The sequence below is a fragment of the Serinus canaria genome, chromosome 7, assembly GCF_022539315.1.
Source record: "Serinus canaria isolate serCan28SL12 chromosome 7, serCan2020, whole genome shotgun sequence".
NCBI lineage: Eukaryota > Metazoa > Chordata > Aves > Passeriformes > Fringillidae > Serinus > Serinus canaria.
Window position 1 is genome coordinate 9436956 of NC_066321.1, and position 23328 is coordinate 9460283.

Here is a 23328-nt window from a genome sequence, read left to right on the forward strand (position 1 = left end):
AGTCTTAATGCAGAGAGGGGCTGAGAGCCACGTGGGAGGTGTTTGCATTCCAAATTTCATCTTCATGAAGTCTGGTACACAGATCCTCAGTGGCCTTTTGGAGGAGCATGGGGCTGACTCAGTGCATGTGTTTACTCACATCTCCGCCAGTCCTTGGGCGGCTCCTGAAACCGCTTCCTCCCAGGGCATTATTTCCATCCTTCCCCAATCTCTCTCTTCTTCTTTTTCCTCTCAGAATTTATTTTTCCCCCTTTAACCTGGTTTCTCTTCTCTTTTCAGTTTAATATTGAGTCATGTGCCCCTGTCCTCCGAGAGCGTGTGCTTCCCCATCCTGCTCCCCATCCTGCTCCATGCCTGTTCAAAAGACTGAAGATCCCAAAGTTCAAATGGCCTCTGGGCTGGGACAAACAGCATGGGGTGACCCTTGTCTACTGGCTGTGACCTGTGAAAGCATGGCCAGTGCTTGTGGCTGCAATTTAAAAATGCATGGTCCCTTCTCTAATTGCACTGCTAACGACCCCTGTGCTGTGCTTCAGGTCAGAGGTGGCTGCAGGTCAGTACAGGTGGATGGTTCTTAGCTGGAATGCTCTGTGCTCCATGGATATGCTCTAGATTTCTTTCACAGCAGTTAAATGCAGTATTTGTTATTACACCACCAGGCATTAGCATTACATTGTAACCTGGTAAATATTAATGATTATTGTGGAGTTGGACTCTGTGGTCCTAATGGGTCCCTTCCAACTTGAGATATTTGATGATCTTTGCATGGATTTCTCACAGGAGCACAAATGATGATTCCATTTGTGTTAGTTCTCAGTGCTCTGTTTATTCCTTTTGTTCCTTGGTGTTCCTGGCAGCAGGCATACCCTGCCTGCCCCACCTTGCTCACACCAGGACTTTGTGTTGGCATTTCACTGAAACAGCAGCTAGGTTGGACATTCTCTCCCCAGTGTATGGAGTGCTGCTCTCCCAGAGTCTTTATTCCTGGCACGAAAGGGCAATGCTGCCCTTTGTTACCCCTCCTTTCTCCCTGCCCAGGCTCTTATTGCTGTCCAAGCCTTGCGGCTCTCCCCAGATCTGGCAGCAGCTCCTTGAGGGCCAGCCCGCACAGAGCGCTCCTGTTCCTGCCTCCTTTCACTGCAGTTTCTCCTTGTCCCTGAGCGGACCTTTAGCAAGTGTGAATGCAATGCTAATGAGCCATTAAATGCCCGGGCAGAATTAAAGAATACAGGAGTGATGTCTTTGACATCTTTATGGGAGCCAGAGCTCTGTCTTTGGGGCTCTGCTCTTAAAGTGGCATAACGTGTGGGTTGCAACCAGAGGTCATCTGAAGATTCATGCACATACCCAAACCCCCTGTCCTGTGCAGCTGCCCTCTCTCAGGGCTAAAAACCCTATAGAAAGCTCAAAAAAACCCAAGATGAGCTCAGAAAATAAAGCTTAGATGGTCTTAGAACAAGCTCACTTTAAATGCTTTACTGGCTAGCATCTCGGTGAGTTTGGTGTCTGAATTTGGTCTCTCTGGTGATAGTCATTGACAGAAATGCACATTTGGAAATGAATGTTGTATTTGGGGCTTAAAGGCTGAAAGCCTCAGACCAGCAGGTGAGTGGAATTCTGGGTGTCTGTGCTTCTTGATGACATGCACTGACAACCTGTGAATTTTGCTCATTTTCATTTAAAAAATTGAGCTTACATAATTGACCTGAAAGGGAAGTGCAGCACAGCCTGTGTGTTCATTCTTTCTCTTTGTTTTTCTTCCCTTGTCTTACTTTGAGGGATATTCTGACTTTTTCCAGGTACTTTGTTAAGGGAGAAATCTGTTACCAAACCACGGAGCTTTAGGGAGCTTGCACCATAGGAGACCCAATGAACACCTGCATGTGACAGATGGAAGGGAAGGGAAAGTGGCCCTTCTTGATTTAGAGGTTTGGAGGGAGATAGAGTAGGGGCAAAAACCCCAGAGGATTCACGCACACCGCCTCCTTCTGATCTGGCTTAAGGAATAGTATGAATTGTTGGCAGTTCCTGCAGTGCTTTCCATGTCAGGTACTTAGGGGGTAACAAAGCCAAGGAACAGCTCGTGCCCAGAGTGGTGGGATGGTATTTGGGCCCATGGCTCAAAGGAGAACAGCACATCCATCCCACTGCCCTCACTCAGGATAAAGCTCTGTGCCTCTGGGAGGATCTGGCACCAGCTCTTGCCCCATAGCTCTCTCTGCATCAGTAACAGAGTTGGCAGCAGGACCAGCTCCAATTCCCAGCTCTGGGTCTCCATCCAAAAGGCCACATGTGGCAGGCTTGGCTGAGGAGCTAATGTGAGTAGAAGTCAAGGATTTGTGGAGTGCTCAGCTTACTTGGAAAAAAAAAAAGAAAAAAGAGGAAGGCTTTATTTTAAGAAATGCAGCTTTAGATCTCTTTCAGGAAATGACTTCTCACTGCCCATTTTGGCTTTCTGATGGATCATCAGCTGTATCTCGTGGTTGCATTTCAGCTTCACTTCTTTAGCAGAGAGAAGGAAAATGAGGAAAGGCTGGCCAGGGTTGCCACAGGAAATCCGCCTGCCCCGGATAGCTTTCAGCTGCCTTCGTGAAACAGCAGTTTCCAAACCCATGTCTTCCTTGCCCAGTTCTCCCTGAACCCAGAAATTCCCAAGTGAGGAGAAACTGTAGTGCTGAGGAGGATTTTTGTAATGGCAGTGCTGCACTGTGGGGGATGCTGGCTAATGTCCAGCTGGTGATGGGACTTGTGGTACCCATAGCTGAATTAGCATTTATTCCTTCACTGCATTTATTTCTTCACTTTTGGTTTCTTTAGTCTGCATCTCCAGTGCTGTTTTTGGTGATTGGTGGGCCCAGTGCTGGGACTGAAATCTTGGTTAAACCCATATGCTTCAGGATATAAACATCCATTGCAATGGGAAGATGCACAGATCCATGGTGTCTGGTAAATAACATTCAGAAAAGCACTATTTACTTCTTACTAACCCCTTAGTGTTTTGCTGCTCCAGTATTGCATCGTGGATAAATGAGTGTGGGCACTCACACTCTCCTGGTGTGAGTGGAGGCAGTTGGATGAATTTCAGGTTACACGGAAACCTTGTGCCCTTGACATTTGTCTGTCTGTGTTTATGTAGTAGCCTCCTTAGCACAAGGAGGTTGTTATGCTCAGTGGGCTGCAGGGGTTGGGGATGCTCCTGCCAACCTGCCACCCTTGTTTTCCGTGCTGGACTGGCATGACCCAGGGGGTGGATCCTAAACCCATCCTCACTGTTTAAAATTTCTGGAGCTCTCTCCAAGTCCCTGTGGGTGCTGACCATCTGGCAGTGTCCTGGGCCTGAGCTGTGCTGTGGGCAGGCTGCCTGCCCTGGTCTCTTGATGTGCAGCACTGCCTGCTTTGAGCCATGGAAAAAAATTACTGGGGAAGTTGATGATTTATTTGCCTGGGCAGGCACTGTGTCTTACCCTAGTCCTTTCCCAAATGAAAAGCCCTATGTTTCCTAAGCGTTCCAAGCCTTTTCTGCTGCCCTTCTTCCTCCCACTCAAAATGTGCTGTTTACAGAGCCTCTCCCCCAGACACTGAGCACTTTTGCTGAGAGATTGGCTGGTCTGGTACAAAAGTGGTGCTCAAGCAGTGCCCTGTGTCTGTAGGGTTTGACTTCTCTCATAAGCAGATGTTTTTGATCCATGATTGTGGACCCCTTCTTCACTGGGGCTCACTGGGTGAAGAAGTAGCCAGGGCTTGTTAAAGGGATGAACTGGAGAATTTGGAAATCGCTTGCCATAACTTATTTATCTTAGTTGTTTTTCCTGTGGGTTTTTTTCTGTTTCAGACTAGTTGTTCAAATAACCAAAAATGACAAAAGCACAGCCTTTTGGAGATTGTGACCTAAAGTCTGGATGTGAGAACAGAGGCTCAAAAATAAATGGCTTGATTTAATGGGAGTAAAATACAGTATGATGTTTCTCCTCCTGAGTGCTCAGAAACCACTAAACTGACTTAAAAATCCTGACTTGTTTTTCTTGTATGTTAGGCACATGAGTTTAATGTTCTAGAAGATGGAGAAGAAAGGAGTGTTGGAGGAGGCTTGTTTTCAAACCTTTTCCACCTCTCCATAAAAACTAGGATTATGTTTTTTCTTTCAGAAGAAAGATGGTATTTTTTGCATGATTTTGTCATCCCCAGTAGTAGGAGGCTTTAGGAGAACCACCTTCTATGAAAAGCCCCAGTGACAGAGCTTTTAGTGCACTGAGTTTCAGACCTCTTGGTGCAGTTCCGAAAAGGCGCAGTTATCGCGGAGGGCAGACGGGCTGTCCTGCCAAGCAGGGTCACAGCCTGCTGTCAGGAAGGCTGGGATGAAATCAGGGTCAGAGGCTGGAAGCTTCTGCCAGAAGCTGCTATCCTGATTTGGGAATGACTCTGCTTGGGTACAACGAGAACGGCGCTGCTGTGGGGGTGCCAAGCTGGGTTTGTGCGGTGCCATGCTGGGGGCAGGGAGGATTTGGGCTGTGGCTGCCATCCAGGGGGGCAGCTGGGGTGAAATGAGGATTGATGGATGTCCTGGGAAAAGCTGCCTGAGTGACAGTGAGATGTGCAGCCCAGTCAGAGCACAGCAGTGGGATGGGGATGTGTTTTGGGATGGGGAGAGATGGAAGCACCAGCTGGGCTCCCAAGGACCCCACTCTGGTGGGGTCTTTGGGAGCAGTGCACCCCATGGCTCCTGCCCAGATGGATCCCAGACTAGTAAAGCTCAGTCTGGGGACTGCTCTCCCCCCACAGAAGCATTGCTTTCCTCTGCTCACCCTCCCAGCAGGTTTCTGCAGCCTCCTGACATGTGTTTTACGTTAGCCTGGCCCTGAAGGTCAGGAGCTAACTGGAAAGAATGTTATCAAATTCAGGGGGAGCATTTAATTTCCTAGTTAGAACTGGATCTTTAAACTTTTAAGCTTGTCTCATTTTGAATATGGGAACAGAAGAAAACATCTCTTATTATGTTTGGAGAACATAATTAATGTATTTTGGCTTCACAAACCAGCTTTAACAGAGAATGTACAAACTCAAAGGGTTCAAGGGGGTTACAGTGTCCAGGGTGATGTCCTGCACCATGAGACTGCTGCTGGTGCAGAGGTGTCTTGAAACACACCCTCCTTGAGGACACATTGCCGTGGAAATGAAACTGGGAAGTGAAACTGGGTTCATCATGGACACGGTAGTGGAAGGTTTCCTGCAGGCACGATGACACAGGGACTGCTCAGCCACATCAGCACTGTGTGTGACCGTGGGAGAGAGAGCTGGGACTGGGAACGAGCAGTACACTGTGCTGCAACCTGTGAGTACTGGGTAACACTGCAAACCACAGCTCTGGGTCACTGTCACCAAAAAGCCTTGCTGCCGCATTGCCTTGGAACTCCTCTCAGTTTGTGTCCCAAGCGAGAGCATGGAGGGTATTCCCACCTCTGGTGCTCCAGGTGAATGTTGAGAAGTGGGACAACTCTTATTGTGCCCATATGAAAAACAAATGTTTCTCATTCACTGAGTTTCTCCAGTCTTCAGGCTGTGTGGGGGATGGATGGCACCAGAAGTGTAGTTCATGGTGCTTGCACTCTTTCAGTCTGATGGAAGCAGTGGAGACTGTGACATCTTTGCCATTGAAGGACAAGTTGGAAATTCCTGCTCTTGGCACATTGACCATGATGAGCTTCAGCCAGTGACTTCTTGAACACTAAGCCAGTGTGACCAAGGCAGGAAACACATGTCAACGTGTTTTGACATTTTAAGCTCGCACCCCACACTTAGTCACCCTCATACAGAATGGCTTTTTCTTCATCCCTGTCAATAAACAAAACCACATCCTTTAAGATGTTGTTTCTTAAGTTTTTCAATCACAGTGGTTTAATAGGATGCATTATTTGCAAATGGCCATTTCCCTTCCCCAGGACAGTAATTTCAGGCTCCACCTCCAGCCTGCCAGGGGCTGGAAGGGATGTGCAGTCTTTCTAGCCTCCTGTGACCTAGCACTGATGCCTTTAAAAACAGAACCATTTTGTGGTCCAGAGACAGATTTCCTCTGGACTCACATCTTGTGCTGCATTCTGTAGTGTCCTAGGAGAACTGAGGGCTGATATGAATACCATCAGCTTGCTTCTCTTGGCCCTCACAGTTCAAATTCAAACCTGAGCACATTTACTAATCGCCAGCTGCTTTGAATTCCTTGAAATAGTGCCATTTATCAAAACCATAGTTTATAGCTAATTTGGACACTTGCATTGCCATGGAGGCACCAAACCTGCCGTGTGTGAGAGCCCAATCACCTAAATTAATTGTGAATAAAAGCCAGACACCCCATTTGGTTTGCTTGTGAAGTGATGGTCCTGGGAGTCCCCTAGTCTGCAACTGCCCTCCAAACAGCAGCTGCTGTGGATGTAGCTGAGCCCACGGGCTCAAACCGAGAGCTTTCTGTCTGAGGAAAGGAAAGAACAAGGCTGTCGTTTTGAAGGCAAGCGGAGCAAGGGATTTTAATCTCCATCAGATGTAGGCACAGAAGGAGATCACCTCTAGAGATCTTGTAAAGATAATCTCCTTTGTCCAGTAATGTTTGAATATGCAGGCTGGATCCAAAGCAAATGGTGGGAGTGCAGAGGAGGCTGTAGAAGGACAGCTTGTGATGTGCTGGGATATATGAGATGCCTAGTAAAACAGAAGGTGCTCCTGTGACTTTTGGCAGGGAATGTAGCTTGGCAATCCACAGCCTCTGGTAATCTTGGCGGAGTGGGAGAGGCAGGGAGATCCGCGGGTTTGTGTCGATGAAAGGAGCGTGTGTATAATTTATCATGTCTGAGATGCTCGAGGCTCTTTCCAGTGGAAAAGCTGAGCTGTAATTAGGTTGCTGATGAGCCTTGTGTACAAACCCTTCAGCTCTATAAACTATGCCTGTAAGAGGCATCCCTTCTCCTAGGGACTGGCCAGGGAAGAATTTGAGCAGTCCCCAGCAGATGGATGCCTCCCTGAAGCCAGCTGCTCAGGGGACAGCCAATCCACTTACTGACAGCCTTGGAGCCTGTTGACTTTCTCACTCTTCACTAAGCCACACAGCTCCAAGGGGATGCTTCAGTGGAGGATAACTGTTACTGGGTTGGTTTCTCCATCAATTTTTGCTGTGAGCTGCCCTGACCTACTCCCTGGGGGGGACTCAGCTGGTCCCAACAACCTTTGTGGCTCTGCCTGGGACACAGAGGTCTTGTTTGGACACAGGAAATTGTGCTTGTTGATATAATTTTTTTCAAGCTTTCAAGAGAACTTCTTAAGTAAAACCGTTAAGAAGAAAGGGAAGGAAATACTTTATGAAGTGGGCAACTTGATAGGCTTTTTGCTGCTAAACTCTGGGCTCAAAACCAGCAAGGGAGAAGTATTCCATTCCCATCTTAATATCTCTTGATGTAGACAGAGAAAGAAGAGATTATTTCATACAAAAGTAGGAAGGGGGAAGTGCCCATTTGTCTTGAGCAACTATAGAGGGAAGCTGGAAGAGTAATGAGTGGGTTTTTTTTGCTGCTGAATGTTGATATTAATTTGATATTTAGGTGTTTCCCATCATCTGTTTGTTGCCCTGCCAAGTAAGGTCTCTCTGACAGCTCTTCCTGCTGGGCTGCTGGTCCCTCCCAACCACAGCACACGGTGGTGGCCATTGGAATTCTGCTGATACCTCTCCCCTGCTCTCCCCCTCAGGTCACGGGGAGTGTCACTGCGGGGAGTGCAAGTGCCACGCCGGCTACATCGGGGACAACTGCAACTGCTCCACGGAGACGGACAGCTGCGTTTCCAGCGACGGGCAGATGTGCAGCGGCCGGGGCGCCTGCGTCTGCGGCAAGTGTCAGTGCACCGAGCCAGGGGCTTTCGGAGAGACCTGTGAGAAGTGTCCCACCTGCCCAGGTGTCTGTAGCACTAAAAGGTACCCACAGGCAGTTCAGGAGGGATTTCTAATCGCTGGTGGGAAGGGCAGCTCTTTGCTTCCTGGGAGACTTTTCAGCTAAGGAATTACTTCTTCTTTGTTAAATGTGTGATCAGCCCCAAGCAAACCTGCTGCTGCTAGGAGCCCACACTAAGTACCCTGATAGTATCCCACATAAAGCAGCAACAAGTCTTGTTGCCCTAGTGCTCATGGAGATTCATGTCCCTGCTCATTTCCAGTGCTGTCTCATTCTGCAGGAAGGGCTGGCAACCCCAGTTTTGCTGCACTCTGAGCTGCAGATGTCTGGGTGCAGAGAGCTGTGAGCTGCAGAGGAGGGGAGGACTGGAATCAGAATCACTGCCCCTGCCTCACAGTGGTCAAGGTGCCCCAGGCATCAGCCTCAGACTAGCACAGAGCAGTAGGGCTGCCTGCCTTTATCTCAGGCAGGATGGATTTTGCAGTAGCTGACGTGCAGCTCCTCACATCCAAAGGGCAAACAGACCCCAAACCTACAAGCTGCTTTGCACTTTCATGGAATCCTTTGCACTTTCATTGAATTCTACAAGCTGCTTTGCACTTACATTGAATCCTAGAATAAGTCCATCCTTGTGATGGAGATGCCTGGCCCTGAAGCTGCTCCTCCCTTGTGGTGCAGATGTGCAGCTTCCAGACCAGCACCCAGGGAGTCCCTTCCCAAGGGCTGAATCCCTGAGTTCATGCAGTTTCTGACGTGTGCTTAATCTTCCCCTCTGTGTGTGTTCCTGCAGGGATTGTATTGAATGCAAGCTGTTTAACTCAGGAAGACTGGCTGATAACCAAACCTGCCAAAAGCACTGCAAGGATGAGATCATCACCACTGTGGATGTTCTTGGTAAGTTGGCAGCATCAGGACTGCAGGTGGTGGGAGCTGGTGACTGTGGCATTGAACTCTTCTTAACCAGACTAAGATATATCTGTAAAGAAAGCTTCAGGGAGCACTTGGTATTTAGAAATGTGTGTGTGTAGGTAGTATGAATGTGTGTATGTGTGGTATGTGTGATGCTTTCTCTGGGATATAATCCATACTGAAGTAAAAAACTCATTGATTTCAAATAACATCTAGCCACTACTGCCAGTGCAGGGCGCAAAGAGAGTCAGGTGAGGTCCTGACAGAGACAGATGAGAGGAGTTGTGAGAAAGTGCAAAAGGACAAAGTGTCACCCAAGAAAAGGCATTTTCTAATCTTCTCTTGAAAGAAGTGAGCTGGTAAAAGAAAGCAAAGCTGTTTTGAAAATGAGTTCTGCTTTGGTGGAACTGACTGCTACAAGTCCCCCTGGTAATCTTCTGCCCTTTGTGTCCGCTTCTAGAGGTCACCTCACATGTGCATCCTCAGCAGATGACTTTCTCCTCACTCTTTTCAAGATATGTTCTGGGAGTCCCTGGTTGCTGTTTAGGGGAGTAGAGGGGATCCAGACTTGTAACAGATTTGATCACAATCCTGACCTTGGCCTTAGCAATATCTCTTGGAGGGAGGGATGGATATCAAGCAGGGATAAGTTACTGCCTGCATCTGGCATTTCCTCCTCTTCCTTAGTTTATAGAGGTGGGACTCCGGCACGTTGCTCAGCTTTTCACTCACTTCCTCCTAAGCTGTGTGCAGGTGATGTTTTTCCCATTGACTCCTCTCACATCCAGTGCCCCGCTTTTAAATTATGACCAGTGGAGTTTCCTACCCTTCCCTTGGGGACACTTGCTCTCATTCTCTCCATTCACTGTGCAGTGCACCTGCACCAGCACCCTGTGAGAGGTTTGGAAGTTCAAAACATACAAAGCTCCTTTCTAATGCCTGTCTGGCCAGCAAATATTGGGAATCAAAGCTCATTCCTCCTGCCTGGTTAGTGTATTATGCCAAGGTCAGCTTTTGTTCTGCCTGCTCCCTGGAAGGTGAGGTTGTGCTGTAGTTTGCCAGTCCCTTGCATGGCTTTCAGAGAAAAAACAGCAAGATTTAAGACATTTTTGGGAATTTTGCTTATGCTTCTGTTGAACTATTGCAGTCAGATTGCACATAGTGCTGAGATCTTGGGAGCTCAAGGCACTTTGTAGCTTGGAGATCTGAGCTGCTAGAGAAAGAGGTAAAGCAAAATATTCCTAAAGAAAGTTCTTATGGACTTCTTCACAGGCAGACTTGGTCAAATCCTTGTTTTCAAGTTCCTTTGTATAATTTAGCACATATTACAAGTCCCTGCTGAAAGGCAGAATGCTGATATTTGTCACAGAATACATAGGTCTTTATTGTCCTGGCAGAGGAAGATAGGACCTTCTTAAATATCAAATTGCAATGAACACAGCCTTGAGCATCCCAGCTGCCTTTTGACTCTGTATATGATGCAGACAGGGCTTCAAAGTTCATAGAGCAGAGGCCTCTGTAATTGGACTCACGAGCCAGAAGGCTGCCTCATAGGAGGCTTGTATGACTTGCTTTGGATTATGCAGGATCTCCTTTGGTTCTGCATTCCTTTGCATTCCTGGTAATTCCAGAGAGGAGCTTTCAGTATGAGAGGAGCATGACAGGTCCTGCTCCGAGATGAACCTGGCAGCAGCACACATCAATGAATCTGAAAACTCAGTGGAGCCCTCACACCTCTCTCTGTTGACATGTGATCTCTGAAAACTAGTGAAAATCAACAGAAATCATTACTGTTGAGACTTTAATCTCTGTATCTTGTACTGAAATGATGGTGCAAGGATGGGAGTGAAAGCAGCTAGACCTACAGGAACTAAGATTTGCTGCTTAACTCAAAAGGGCATTAGTCAAGAAAGATGGAAATATTATTTATATTAATCTAATTAGTACTCTGCTTTGTGACAATCAGCACTTTTCCAGACCATGTTTTGCTACCACTGTGTAGATAGAGGAGGTTTTCCTGTCCCAGGGTAGGAACAGCTGAGGTTTGTCCACACCAGGAACGTGTCAGGACTCACCAGAGGGGCAGCTGCATCTGAGCTCAGCTGTTGAAATGGAGGGTATTAATCTTTTAACTGGATGCAGGTCAAAGACATTGAAAGGAAAAACAAACAGACAGGAGAGAGCTAAGGGGCTGGCATAGCAGTGGCTAGCATGACAGGCATGGATACAAGAGCTGTGGAAAGCTCCTTTGAGGTGCCTAAGAGAAGGTCATGCATGTCTTTGCTAGCCAACAGCCCTGGGTCCCCGAATTCCTGTCCTGTGAAACTCTCAGCCCTTGCAGGCTTGCAGAGGTGTGCTCCTGTCACAGCCAGAGATGCTTCCCCAGCTCCCTCCAGTCACTGTCCCTGCAATGGGGGCATTGAACAAGCTGTGGCTGTGCAGGACAGTGGCTCTGCTGAAATCACCCCTTAAGCTAGAACTGCAAACCTTAGGTGATGGCTTTGTTCAGTCTTAACTTGCTTCTGTGAAGCAGCCTTCCCCAGGCAGCACTGACAGTGACCAGGCTCTGTCTGGCTCTATGGTGCGCCAGACACAAACACACAGCGCTCGCGTGGCTCTGGGAATAAACTCCTCTCATTTCTTGTAGCTCGCATATCTACACATCATCCTTGCGACCAACTCCTCCCTTACCCCTCCCTCCCTCCCTCTCTCCCTCCCTCCTCCCCTTCCCATTTTCTTTTTCTCTCTCACTCTTTGAAATCAAACTTCTCAGCCGTTTCCGGAGCTGGAGCCATTCGGTACAGCTGGAGCACAAGCTGGCCATGGGCTGCTGCTGCTTCTGGCTCTGTCTGAGTCAGTGCCCCTTGTTTTCCCTTCACCTTCCACTCTTCCAGGAAATTTAGCAAATTAGGAAGAAAATGGCATTTATTGCAGAAGCAGACTTGCATGAAGGAAGAATGTGTGTGCATGTGAGGTTGAGTCTGTTTGCTATGCAATGTTTGCCAAGTGCCACGTTTTCTCAAGCAGTAAATCTGGACACTGCTCAGTTACAATTTGTATGAGTTGTGATCAAGCTGTGCTGCTTTCCAGGCTTACTCCCCATTCCTCTGCTCCCAGGCATCCCTGGAAAGCTCTTCTTATCTTGCAGGGGAGAGCTGTGCTAATTCCTAATACTGAAGCTGCCAGCTAAGTCAACCAAGTGCTGTATTGCAGCTTTAGGCATAGCCTATTAGACAGGGTGACTAGCTCAGAATCAGGGAACCCTCACCATTAAAGATTGTTAGGTGGTAAGTACATTAAAAAATAGAGGGTCTTGGAAGCATTTCTTTGAAAAATTATGGTACAAAAGTTCTGCAGTGTTTAGGATTTTTTTTTTTTTTTTTATGTATAAAAACTTCTACAAAATCCTGTGATTCTTGCATCTGGTTCCAGAAACAGATGACCCAAACGCGATCCTCTGTGCCTACCCAGTGAACAACTGCGTCATGAAGTTCACCTACTTGGAGCTTCCCAGTGGGAAATCCAACCTCACCGTCCTCAAGGAGCCAGGTTGGTCCTCCCTTGGGTTTCCTTTTTGACAGCACTGGCAGCCTCAGGAGAGGTGATGGCCTGCTGGGGAGCCTGGTGGGCTGCAGAAAGGCTGGCTGCATGTGTGAGCAAATAAACCAGGGTGATTTAGACTGACATGTTTTACTGTGATGAAACCCAGCCCCAAATTCTCCCAACTTAGTAAAAAAGAACTGTGAGAGTAAACCTTGCACCTGAGCCATCAGCATTGCCAGCAAGTTGCTGAAGAGCTTTAGGAGGCTGAATTAACTGGAGCCTATTTAAGTAGCAAGAAGTATGCTTGATTTGGAGATAAAGCCCCTGTGAGCAAAAACATCAGAAGAGGACACCTGGTGCAGTTGCTGCTTAAGTTGGGATGTTGGGAAAGCCCTACACCACCTAAGGATTTCCACATTGCCAAGGAGTTCTGATCCAGGCAGTGTTAAGGGCTGTGTGTCCCTACTCCCCTCCACAGGCTGTGCAGACAGCTGTGCTTCCCAGCATTATTTTAATCACATGCAATGCAGTTGCTCAAAGAAAACCTCTTGTGGTATTGCAGGACAAGCTGGCGAGCATCCAGCAGTAGCTTCTTGTGATTTGCTCTGGTCCTCTGAGGCACGGGCCAATATGGGAAAGACTGAGATTCCTCATGTTCTATTTCAATTGTGCTGTAGCTTGCACTTAATTGAAAGACCAGCTGATTAGCTGGCAGTTAATGTCCTTATATAAAGTCCTTAGTGATCACCTGTCTCTGTGTGAGAGAAGCTGAGCTGGCTTTTGCCAGAGGCATCTTAATACTCTGTGTCCCACATGGGTCAGCTGGCATTAAAACCCTGCATCAGTGTTGGACAGTGGCACTGCAGCCCTACTACGTGACATCCCAGCTCTGGTGACATCCATGAGAGGTGTCCTTTTGACCTGCCTCTAGCCAGGAATTAATTTAATTTAAAAAAAAAAAAAAAAACAGTTCAATTTCGGAGGGGACTGTTGCTTTTTCAAATTTAGCCACTGCTGCTAGCGCTGCCTGAGGTCACTTGCTCTGTGGCTGCAGTCCAAGTTATTACCTGACCCGGGATACCCTCACACCAGAGCTAATTAGCTTTTCTGCCTCTCTGCCAGCCTGCAGCTCAGCCCCCAGTGCTGTGACCATCGTGCTGGCAGTGATTGGCAGTGTGGTGCTGATTGGCATCATCCTGCTGGCGCTCTGGAAGCTGCTCGTCACCATTCACGACAGGCGGGAGTTCGACCGATTCCAGAGCGAACGTTCCCGCGCCAGATATGAAATGGTGAGCTTGGGGTGGGGGTACTGCTGGAGGGGCTCTTGGGATGCAGTGGCAGCAAACAGCTCTGCAGTGATGGAAAAGGGTGGCAGGAACAAGGGGTGCAGGTTTCCGTGCCCTGTGGTGCCTTCAGGGTCCAGCATCTTGCACTGCTGTTTCCTAGGCAAGTTATAAATGCTTTGCAAAGCTATACCCAGCCTTTGGTCTCATCATCTATTTCCAAGCAGAGCTGGAGGCTGAAGGAGGTAGGAGAGACTGTGGTGGCAGCTGCATTGGTCAAGTCTGTGAGGGAGCCCTTCTAGGAGGCTTTGAGGGGGGATATTCAGCACTGGAGGGCAGTGCCTCTGCCTGCAGGCAGGATGGAAGGTGGGTCTGATGGACCAACTCTGGGTAAACAACACAGCCTTTGGATCTGAAAGTTCAGTTCACTCAAAGCCAAACACAGCACTGTCACCAAATTAATTGGTGTGTTTTTACCATGGCACAGACTTTGTTCCTCATCTTTGTTCTTTTTGTCTGCTCCTCTCTCCAAAGGCATCCAATCCTCTCTACCGAAAGCCAATTTCCACGCATAACGTAGAGTTCACGTTCAACAAGCTCAACAAGTCTTACAACGGTACAGTTGACTGAAGGGGTCTCAGTGCCTGGCACTGCCGTGGACAATTGCTTGAATGGCTGGGCTGCTTCCCCACTTGAAGATGGGATTCTCTTCAGGGGCGAGAATCCCTTACGACGGGACTGGTCGATGACCAAAGCCTGTTATTTGCACAGTAAGGAGAAAGGTCTGGTTCATTCTGGAGGCACAGATGTGAGGGCAGGGTCCCTGCCTGTGTTGATGGACTCTGAGCCGTGTGCATCTCCATACCCCAGCTTTCCAGATGTATTAAACCTGCCAACTAAGTGAACCAAGTGCCATATTGCAGCTTTAGACATATCCCGTTAGAAAAGGTGACTAGGTCAAAAATCAGGGGAACCCACTCCATCACAAGTCGTTAGGGGGGAATTAGCTTGAAAACAGGGTCTTGGAACCATATGTGTAAGAAATTAAGATAAAAAACTCTGCAGTCTTTAGGAATTTTTTTTATATAAACCCCAAAATAAAACAGTTGTGCATATATGATGCTGTGAATAGAGTGGATTGTTTCTTTGCTGAGACCCCCACCAAAACTGGGGCTTGCTCTTCCTGCCAGCAGCAGTGGTACTACCTGATGGATTTATTAATAGAGCCTTATCAGTCAAAGCATGGCCATAAAACATGGAGCTGGAGCTGTAGGGACTGCCACAGAAGTTGTGTTGATTTAATACACTGGTGTTGACCCAAGGCAGGAAGTTCCTGATCTGAGCCAATGGTGTTAAACAGATTGGAAACTGGTGGGAGCCCAAGAAAAAGGGAGTTCAGTCTGAGGAAACTAATATAAACACCCATTTCTCATGGTGTGCAAGTAGGTGTCCAGCCTGGGTGGCTGCAGGAGGGCAGCTGAGAGCACACAGCAGCTCATCCAGACTTCTGACTTTTTACCAGAGGACTGTTGCTGTGGGGTCCCGTGGAGCCGAGCTGGAAAAGCAAGGGAGCCCTGAGCTTTTGGAAAGGGAGTTGGATAAAGACCAGTGTTGTTGCTTCACGACATATATTTTGCTTTGGTTTTTTGCTTTTTTGTTTTTTTCCCCCCAAACTATTCCCTCAGCCCTGTCTGTTTTCCTCTGGAGCTGGGGTTTGGGTTTCCCTGCTGACAGCTGCAGCTTTAAACCCACACAGATGGGGCTGCAGCCGCCACAGGAGAGAGAAGCTGGAGCAATTGCTACTGCCTGGATTTTTTTTTCTCTTCTTTTTTTAAATTTCTTTTTTTCTTGTCTCTTCATCCTGAACAGATCATGCAATAGTCAGCTGAAGGAAGCTTGCCAGGGAAAAGCAAAAACAAATGGTGTTCATTGTTTTGACTTGCTCTTCTCATTGGAAAAGGGCCATGGGCCCATCCTTCCGGATTTATTTTTTTTAATGTGTTTTTGCCTCTATAAACAGAAGCTCTTATTTGTTCAGTAAAAACAGCTCTCCTTCAAGAACTTTATGGCCCCCCTCCGCCTACAAGCAGCACTGAAGAAATGCAGCAGACCACACTAAAAATATCCAGAACTGGCATTTTTAGGAGGCAGCAAGTGGCGCCTTGGCGGCATCGGTGCTGATCAGGTGGGATAAAAAAACTCAAAACCTCAAGCAAATTAACTTTATGCTGTCTTCCCACTTAATTCCACTAAATCTGCCCTGTCAGGGGAGGAGGGTGCAGAGATCCACCCTGAAAACAAGTGCAGGGCAGGCTCTGGTTAAATGCTGCATTAGTGTAACCCACCATGGGTGGGCTGGAGGCTGTGCTGCCTCCTCCCTGCAGCACCACGAGCAGCAGGACAGGCCTGAGTACTGCACAGGGGCAGCTCTTCAGAGCTCCACATTTCCTACATAATAATGAAGTCCAGGCTAAAGTTTGCAGGCTGAGAAATTGCATTTTGGATTGCTGGAACTAACCCTGCCACCTGGGAAGGAGCATCCTTGGGGTAAATTTGGGGTTTGTGATCATCCCACTGCCATGTGCCAAGATGGCAAGACAGATTTCATCACTGACACAAAAAATAGAAAGCAGTCAGAAAATAATCATCACAAGGAGACAGAGCAAGTTTTAGCTTGTTTCACATGGCTGCCTCACACAAGTCATACTGCCCCAGGCACAGAAAGGGGGAGCAGGAAGGAAAGCCCAGGAAAAGGAAGGGCAGGAATGCTTTAAACCAGCGTTGCTACCCAAAGCAGTAAGTGCTGTGAATACATTTCTGCTTCAGTTAATTTGTGAGGGACCAAGCAGTTTAAAAACAAATCCACCCCTTTGCACTCTGAAAGGAGAGGCACAGGCAGTGCCCCCCTGCCACCCTTTCCCTTGCACTCTTGCAGATTACCTTTGTGCTGTGGCATTTCCCACAACACAGGGCTAGGGCTGAGAGACTGGGCAACCCAGGCAGTTGTAGGGAGCCAAGATTTGACTCATTGCTAAGGGGTGGTTTGGGCAGGGAGAGTGGAAAAAGCAGAGAAAAGGCTTGGGGATGGGACTGCAAGTGCCCTCCTTCCCCTGCCCAGGGAGACAGCTCAGCTGTAAAAGCAGTCTGGTCTGCAGAGTAGGCAGGGAGCAGTGTGAACCAAATAAGCAAGGAAAGGGTGCCACGAGCCAGGCTACTAAGCCAGTGTACAAAAAGAAATGAATGGGGTTGATGCTCTCAGTGCTGCCTGTGATGCTGCACCCAGCAGTGCAGAGCAGGCCCCCAAATTCAGCTTTTCCACTAAGTTGCATTTAAAAAAAAAATAAGGAAGCACTGCTAAGGCTTTGTGTTACTGGGTAAGCAGATCCGCCTTTACCCTTGCAAAAGTAGTGCCAAGCACAGTCATGGGAGTGGTGTATTTCAGTCAGCAGCAGTTTATTTGTGTCTGTAAATACATGCAGCCTGACCACAGCTAGCATTCCTGAATGCAAGCTCCAGCAGAAGGCATCAATGGGTCAGATGTGATGGAAAAATGTCAGTGCTTGTCTAGCCAACTTGGAATCCGGATGCCCTTGCAACATCATCTCCTCCAGTTTCCCCAGCCACGGCTGAGGGCTGCTGCTGCTGCAGGGTTGCTGGAGCTGGGGCTCACCAGTGCCTTTTCCCTGTGCTGTTGGCCTGGGGGAGGAGGCAGCACCATTCCTTGGAAAAGGTCAAGGCTAGTGGCAGCATGATTTGTTTTGTTAATTGTGGAGGTGCAGTGAAACTGTTCTCTGTTACACAAGCCCGAGTGAGGCATGCCTGCCTGCATCCTCATTGCCCTTTACAGTGGACTAAGAAGGTGCTCAGCAGCTGCAGGCAAAGCCCAGGCTCTGGAAGATGAATGCTCCACACTCTTGAACTTATTTAACCTTGTGTTTCTCCGGCCAAGTGGAAAGCCAAGGAGCTACAGTGTTGAGAAAAGGATCACTAAGCTGCCTGCAGGAAATGCCACAGTGAGGTAACTCACTGCATCTGCAGCCCAGCAGCATATCCCAGCACCATCTCCATACCTGAACACAGGAACTGGAATTGGCTGTTGTTCTCCTCTCCACTGCCAGCTTGCAAAGGTCACAACTATACAGCAGAGGCACAGGAGTTTATTTCATCCTGTCCCTTTCTGCATGCCCACTAGTTTCTGCTGGTGTCTACTAGATGCAGCCAGATCAGAACCTTGTCCACTCAGCTGCCTGACCCAGGATCACCCAGTCTATGTGGGGGCAAAGGTTGGAACCACGGGCTTGCAGGACCCTGTTGTGCACAAGGCCATGGAGGCTTTATTTCCTAATCTACTTCATTGCATTTCAATACAAGTCACCACTATCATGGCAAGCATACTAGTGATTAGCAAAACAAGTATATCTGTGCTATGAGTAACTACTGTAAGGCTGTCGTGGTTTAACCCCAGCTGACAGCTCAGCCCCACACAGCCACTCTCACTCTGCCACAGTGGGATAGGGGAGAGAATCAGAAGAGTAAAAAAGTGAGAAAACATGGGTCAAGATAAAGACAGTCCCAAAAGTAAAGCCTCAGCTGCATGGAAGCAAAGCAAAACTAGGAATTAATTCCTTCAGAGTCTGGCTGGCAGGTGTTCAGCCAGTCCCAGGAAAACCGAGCTCCTTCACGCCTGACAGTGACTTGGGGAGACAAGCGCCGTGACTGTGAAGGTGCCCCCCTTCCTTCTTCTTCCCCCAGTTCTATGTGCTGAGCATGATGCCCTGGGATATCCCTGTGGTCAGTGGGGCTCACCTGTCCTGGCTGTGTCCCCTCCCAACTCCTTGTGCACCCCCAGCATCCTCACTGGTGGGGTGGGGGGAGGAGCAGAAAAGGCCTTGAAGCTGTGTAAGCTCTGCTCAGCTGTAACTAAAACATCTCTGTATTATCAACACTGTTTCCAGCAAAAATCTGAATTGTGCTAGCTGCTCTGAAAAAAAATTAACTCTATCCTAGCCAAAACCAACACAAGCAAATATATATTTCAACAGCAGCAGAAATCAATATTAGCATTAATGAATATTAGTCACAAGTCTATATTTAAATTTTACAAGTCACCCTAAAATTACCACTAGTAAAGCAGCAAAAATACTTACCAGTAATTATTATTTAGGACAAGAGGAAATGGTTTCAAGTTGTACCAGGGGAGGCTTAGATTGGATATTACGAAAAATATTTTCACTGAAAGGGTTGTCAAGCATTGTAACAGGATGCCCAGGGAAGTGGTGGAGTCAACAAACCTGGAAGTGTTTAAAAGGCAAGTAGATGTAGTACTTTGGGACGTGGTTTACTGGTGGACTTGTCAGTGCTGGGATTCAAGGAGCATAAGGGTTTTCTCCAACCTAAATGGTTCTATTGTTTTATGATTCTAATGTAACCCTTGCTTATTTGGAGTGAAGAGCTCATGGTTCACTTTGGAGGTATTTGAGCAACAGTGTGCTCAGAAAGGCAGCAACCCTCCTTTTGTGTGTTCAGCTCCTAGGGTTACTGGATGGCAACACAGACTAAAAATACATACTCAGTGATTCTGAAGATCTTTTCCAACCTAAATGATTCTGTGATTTTCTGCGTGCCTGTATATATGTGTGTGTGTGTGCATATATATACATATATGTGTGTATATGTACAAGTGCATATGTAAAATGTTATAAATACATACATACATATATAAAATGTTATATACATTGTTGCTGGTACCAAGTGCTTGTCAAACCCATCCCAGCAATGGGGCCAGCTGACAATGGGTGAAGTCTCACTTGGACAATGTATTGGGTCTGACTGAGATGGAGTTCATTTTCCCTTTGCAGTGCTGGGCTTTGCAGTGGAAAAGGTGTTGATAACACACCAGTGCTTTGGCTACTGCTGGGCATACCTGTCCCTCTAACATTCCCCCCCCATCAAGGGGCTGGGAGTGGGCAAGATCCTGGGAGGGCACACAACCAGGCCAGCTGACCCAAATTAGCCAAAGGGATATTCCATACTGTATGATGTCAGGGAGGGAGGAGGATCAGGGAGGCATTTGTTACTCTGCAGTGTTTGCCCTCTGGAGCCACCACCACGCGTGCTGCAGCCCTGCTTCCCGGGAAGTGCCTGAACATCTCTTGCTGATGGGAAGTAGAGATTGACTTTTTCCCTTCGTTTATGCACATGCAAATTTCTGCTTGTCTATTTTTATGCTTTAGTGAACTGCCTTATCTCAACCTACAAGTTGTTTTCCATCTTATTCTCTCCCGTGTCCTGCTGGGAAGAGGAGCAATAGAGAGATTCAGTGGGCACCTGATGCCTGGCCAAGGTCAACACACTACAGTCCTTTTTTGTGCCCAATAGTGGGGTGAGATAAAGGCAGTTTTATATACATATATATATATTTGTATTGCATGCTGTAGTAAAAAGTAAATCGTAGTTATAGAGTAGCAAGCTTTTGTGCAGGACACTGAGTTTGTCAGCTGCACTGCTTATCTCTTTATTTTGCTGAGTTTGGGAACATGTTAACAAAAACAATGGCTCTGTGCTTTGCTCTTACAGTGATGGCCTTGTTGTGTGTGGGGAGCTATGTTCTGGGGACAGTAATTGATGTGAATGCTTTTATAATGCAGGCTCCCATGGTCTTTGCTCATCCTTATGTAAGCCATTTAATACTCTTAGTAATATTGGCTAATACTGTTGGCATTCTGTGGAGTTCATGTAATCTGGCATTATCCTGGGGTAGGAGAAAACAAACTTTAGGTGAGGAGATATTGAAAGATGCCCCAAGGCATCCAGTTCCTGGGTGGCAAGGTGCATGGAAGGATTTGGGCAGGTTCCTAGGGCGGTTTTCACCTCCCATTGCCTGGGACTTTACACCTGAACAGGTAATCAACCCTGACAAACTGACCCATCAGCTGATGGAAGGGTGCCTTGTCCACCCCACTGAACACCAGCAGCTTCGTGCCCTGTACTGGGGCCTGGCCTGTGCCTACCGAGCCACTGTTCAGTACTCTCGGAGGACTGTAGTTGAGGCAGGAACCCAAACTGCATTTGAGGACACTGTGTCTGAGTCAGGGACTCAAACCACAGCAGCTACAGTAACTGCCCTAGAAGTGAAAGCAAAAAAATGGACAAGGCAAGTTACATCTCCCTTCCATCGATTAGTAAGGGAGGAAGAAGAAGAGGAGGAAGAAGGGGAAGTAACAGTAGGAAAGGAGGGGTTGGATCAAGAGGCAGGTCCTTCAACAAAGAAATCAAAAGGAGTGAGGCAAATCAAACAGGAAACCGAAGTGACTCGGTCCCTGACCTCATCAGAACTCCGAGACCTGCGCAAAGATTACAGCCGGCAGCCCGGTGAGCCGATCGCTGCCTGGCTGCTCCGATGCTGGGACAATGGGGCTGGCAGACAGCAGTTAGAAGGTCATGAAGCCCAGCAGCTGGGATCCCTTGCTAAAGATCGGGAAATTGAAAGAGGAATTGGAAAAGAAGGAGCAATTTGCAGCCTCTGGAGACGGCTCCTCTCAAGCGTGAGGGCAAGATACCCATTTAAGGAAGATCTGGTGAACTCCCCAGGGAAATGGACCACTGCAGATGAAGGTATCCAGTACTTGAGAGAATTAGCAGTGCTGGAAATCGTCTATAGCGATCTAAAAATTGACAGGGTCCCTGAAGATCCAGAGGATGCCCCTTGCACAATGGCCATGTGGAGGAAGGTGGTTCAAAGCGCCCCTGCATCATATTCCAGCAGCTTGGTATCACTGTACCACCCGCAAATGGATACACCAACGGTGGAGATGGCCTCCTCCTGGCTCCGAAATGTAGAAGAAACTCTGGGCACTTCCTCGTCCCTACAAGCCAGCAGCCCAACTTTTAGGGGCAGCCCAAGAGATCGGTCCTCTCCTTCCCCAGTGAGAGGGAAGGGAAGCCCCAAGCGCAGGCCCCGTGGGGAGCTCTGGTTCTTCCTGCGTGACCAGGGGGAGGACATGAGGAAGTGGGTAGGTGAACCCACCTTTAAGCTGGAAGCCCGTGTCCGTGAACTGAGAGGGAAGAAGGCTGTTAAAGGGTCACCCAAGAAGACTGCCAGTGTAGTTGCCACAGAGAGACAAGAAGGCAATCAACGATTTCCCAGACATAAAAGAGCTAAAATCACTTCCTTTCACCCTGATGAGGGGACTTCTGATCTGGCATCACAAAGGTCAGATAGTGAATACTCTGACCAGGAACAGGAATAGAGGGTCTCTGCCTCTGGCCAGGAGGAGGAAAGGGATGACCAGGCATACTGGACTGTGTGGGTTCGATGGCCTGGCACATCAGATCCACAGAAGTGCAAAGCTTTAGTAGATACATTGTACATTGATGCCATCAATGCACAGGAGTGCAGAATCCATCTGGATCTTTGGAGTGACGGGGATGCCAGGAGTTTTCTCTGTTAGAAGCCAAGGTGAGCTTAACAGGGAACAAGTGGGAAGGATGCTGGCTCTGGCTGTGACTGGCTCAGAGGCCCGTTGTATCCTTGGCATCAGCTAGATACTTCAAGGATCCAAGAAGATATCTATGGGCTTTTAGGATAGCTACAGTGTACAGAGAAGATCAAAGAGTTAACCACCCTGTCTGGCCTCTCAGAAGATCCCTTCATTGTAGGATTGCTGCAGGTTGAATGAAGACCGGCAAGTACCAATTGCTACCAGGACTGTGCAGCAGCAGCAGTATCTCACCAACCAAGACTGCAACCCCCATCCATGAACCTCCCATCATTAGTCCTTGGAGAGCAAGGAATGCTCAGCAGGACCTGCTCACCCTTTGGCCAGTGTGAGTCTGATGGGGAATGCAGGGCTGACAGTGGACTGTTGGGCCTGAATGATACACCTGTGAGTGCTGCTGTACCTGACGTGTTGGAAATTCAATATGAGCTGCAGGCAAAGGCAGCCAAGAGGTGCCACACAGGTTATACATGAATGTGAAATGTGCTGCAATCAAGGAGCCACCCAAGTGGAGTCTCCTTGGAAGAGAGGGCAGTGGCTGGGGTTCCACTATGGTGAGGCCTGGAAAACTGACTATATTGGGCTGTTGCCATGAACACACCAAGGCTAGAGTTACATCCTCACCATGGTAGAGGCAACAAATGGCTGGCTGGAAACATCCCCTGTAAAACACTGCCACTGCTTGAGAGACCTTGAGATCCCAGGCCTTGAGGGACAGATTTTGTGGCAACGTGGTACTACAGAGAGGATTGAATCAGACACTGGGGTTCACTTTAAAAATAAACCCATGAACTCTTGGGCAAAGAAACATGGCATTGAGTGGATATTTCACATCCCTTATTACCCACAGGGCTCTGGGAAGATTGAAAGGTGTAATGGACTGCTGAAAACTATGTAAAGAGTGTAAGGTAATGGGCCATGGAAGCACTGGGATGCAAATTTAGCAGAAGCCACTTGGCTAGTCAGCCCTAGGGGATCTGGTAACCCCCCTGGTCCTGCCCAAATGAAACCTCTATGCACTGTGGGAGGAAATAAGGTCCCTGCACACACAGGGAAGTGGGAAAGTCAGTGTGGATTTCTCCTGCCATGGGAAAAGGCAATCCCATTTGTGGGATTGTCTTTGCCCAAGGACCTGGGTGTATGTGGTGGGTGATGAAGAAGGACGGGGAG

At 48.1% G+C, this 23328-nt stretch overlaps 1 protein-coding gene across 1 annotated transcript in view; it reads left to right on the forward strand.

Moving 5' to 3' along the window:
- ITGB5 (integrin subunit beta 5) overlaps positions 1-14777 on the forward strand; it is a 56990-nt gene extending 42213 nt beyond the window's left edge. Inside the window, exons 11-15 of the mRNA XM_030226199.2 lie at positions 7726-7948; positions 8716-8819; positions 12267-12383; positions 13500-13666; positions 14195-14777. Of these exons, the coding sequence (XP_030082059.2) occupies positions 7726-7948; positions 8716-8819; positions 12267-12383; positions 13500-13666; positions 14195-14290 (707 nt within the window). The 3' untranslated portion in view covers positions 14291-14777. The remainder of the gene's footprint in view (positions 1-7725; positions 7949-8715; positions 8820-12266; positions 12384-13499; positions 13667-14194) is intronic.
- The last annotated feature ends 8551 nt before the right edge of the window (positions 14778-23328 follow it).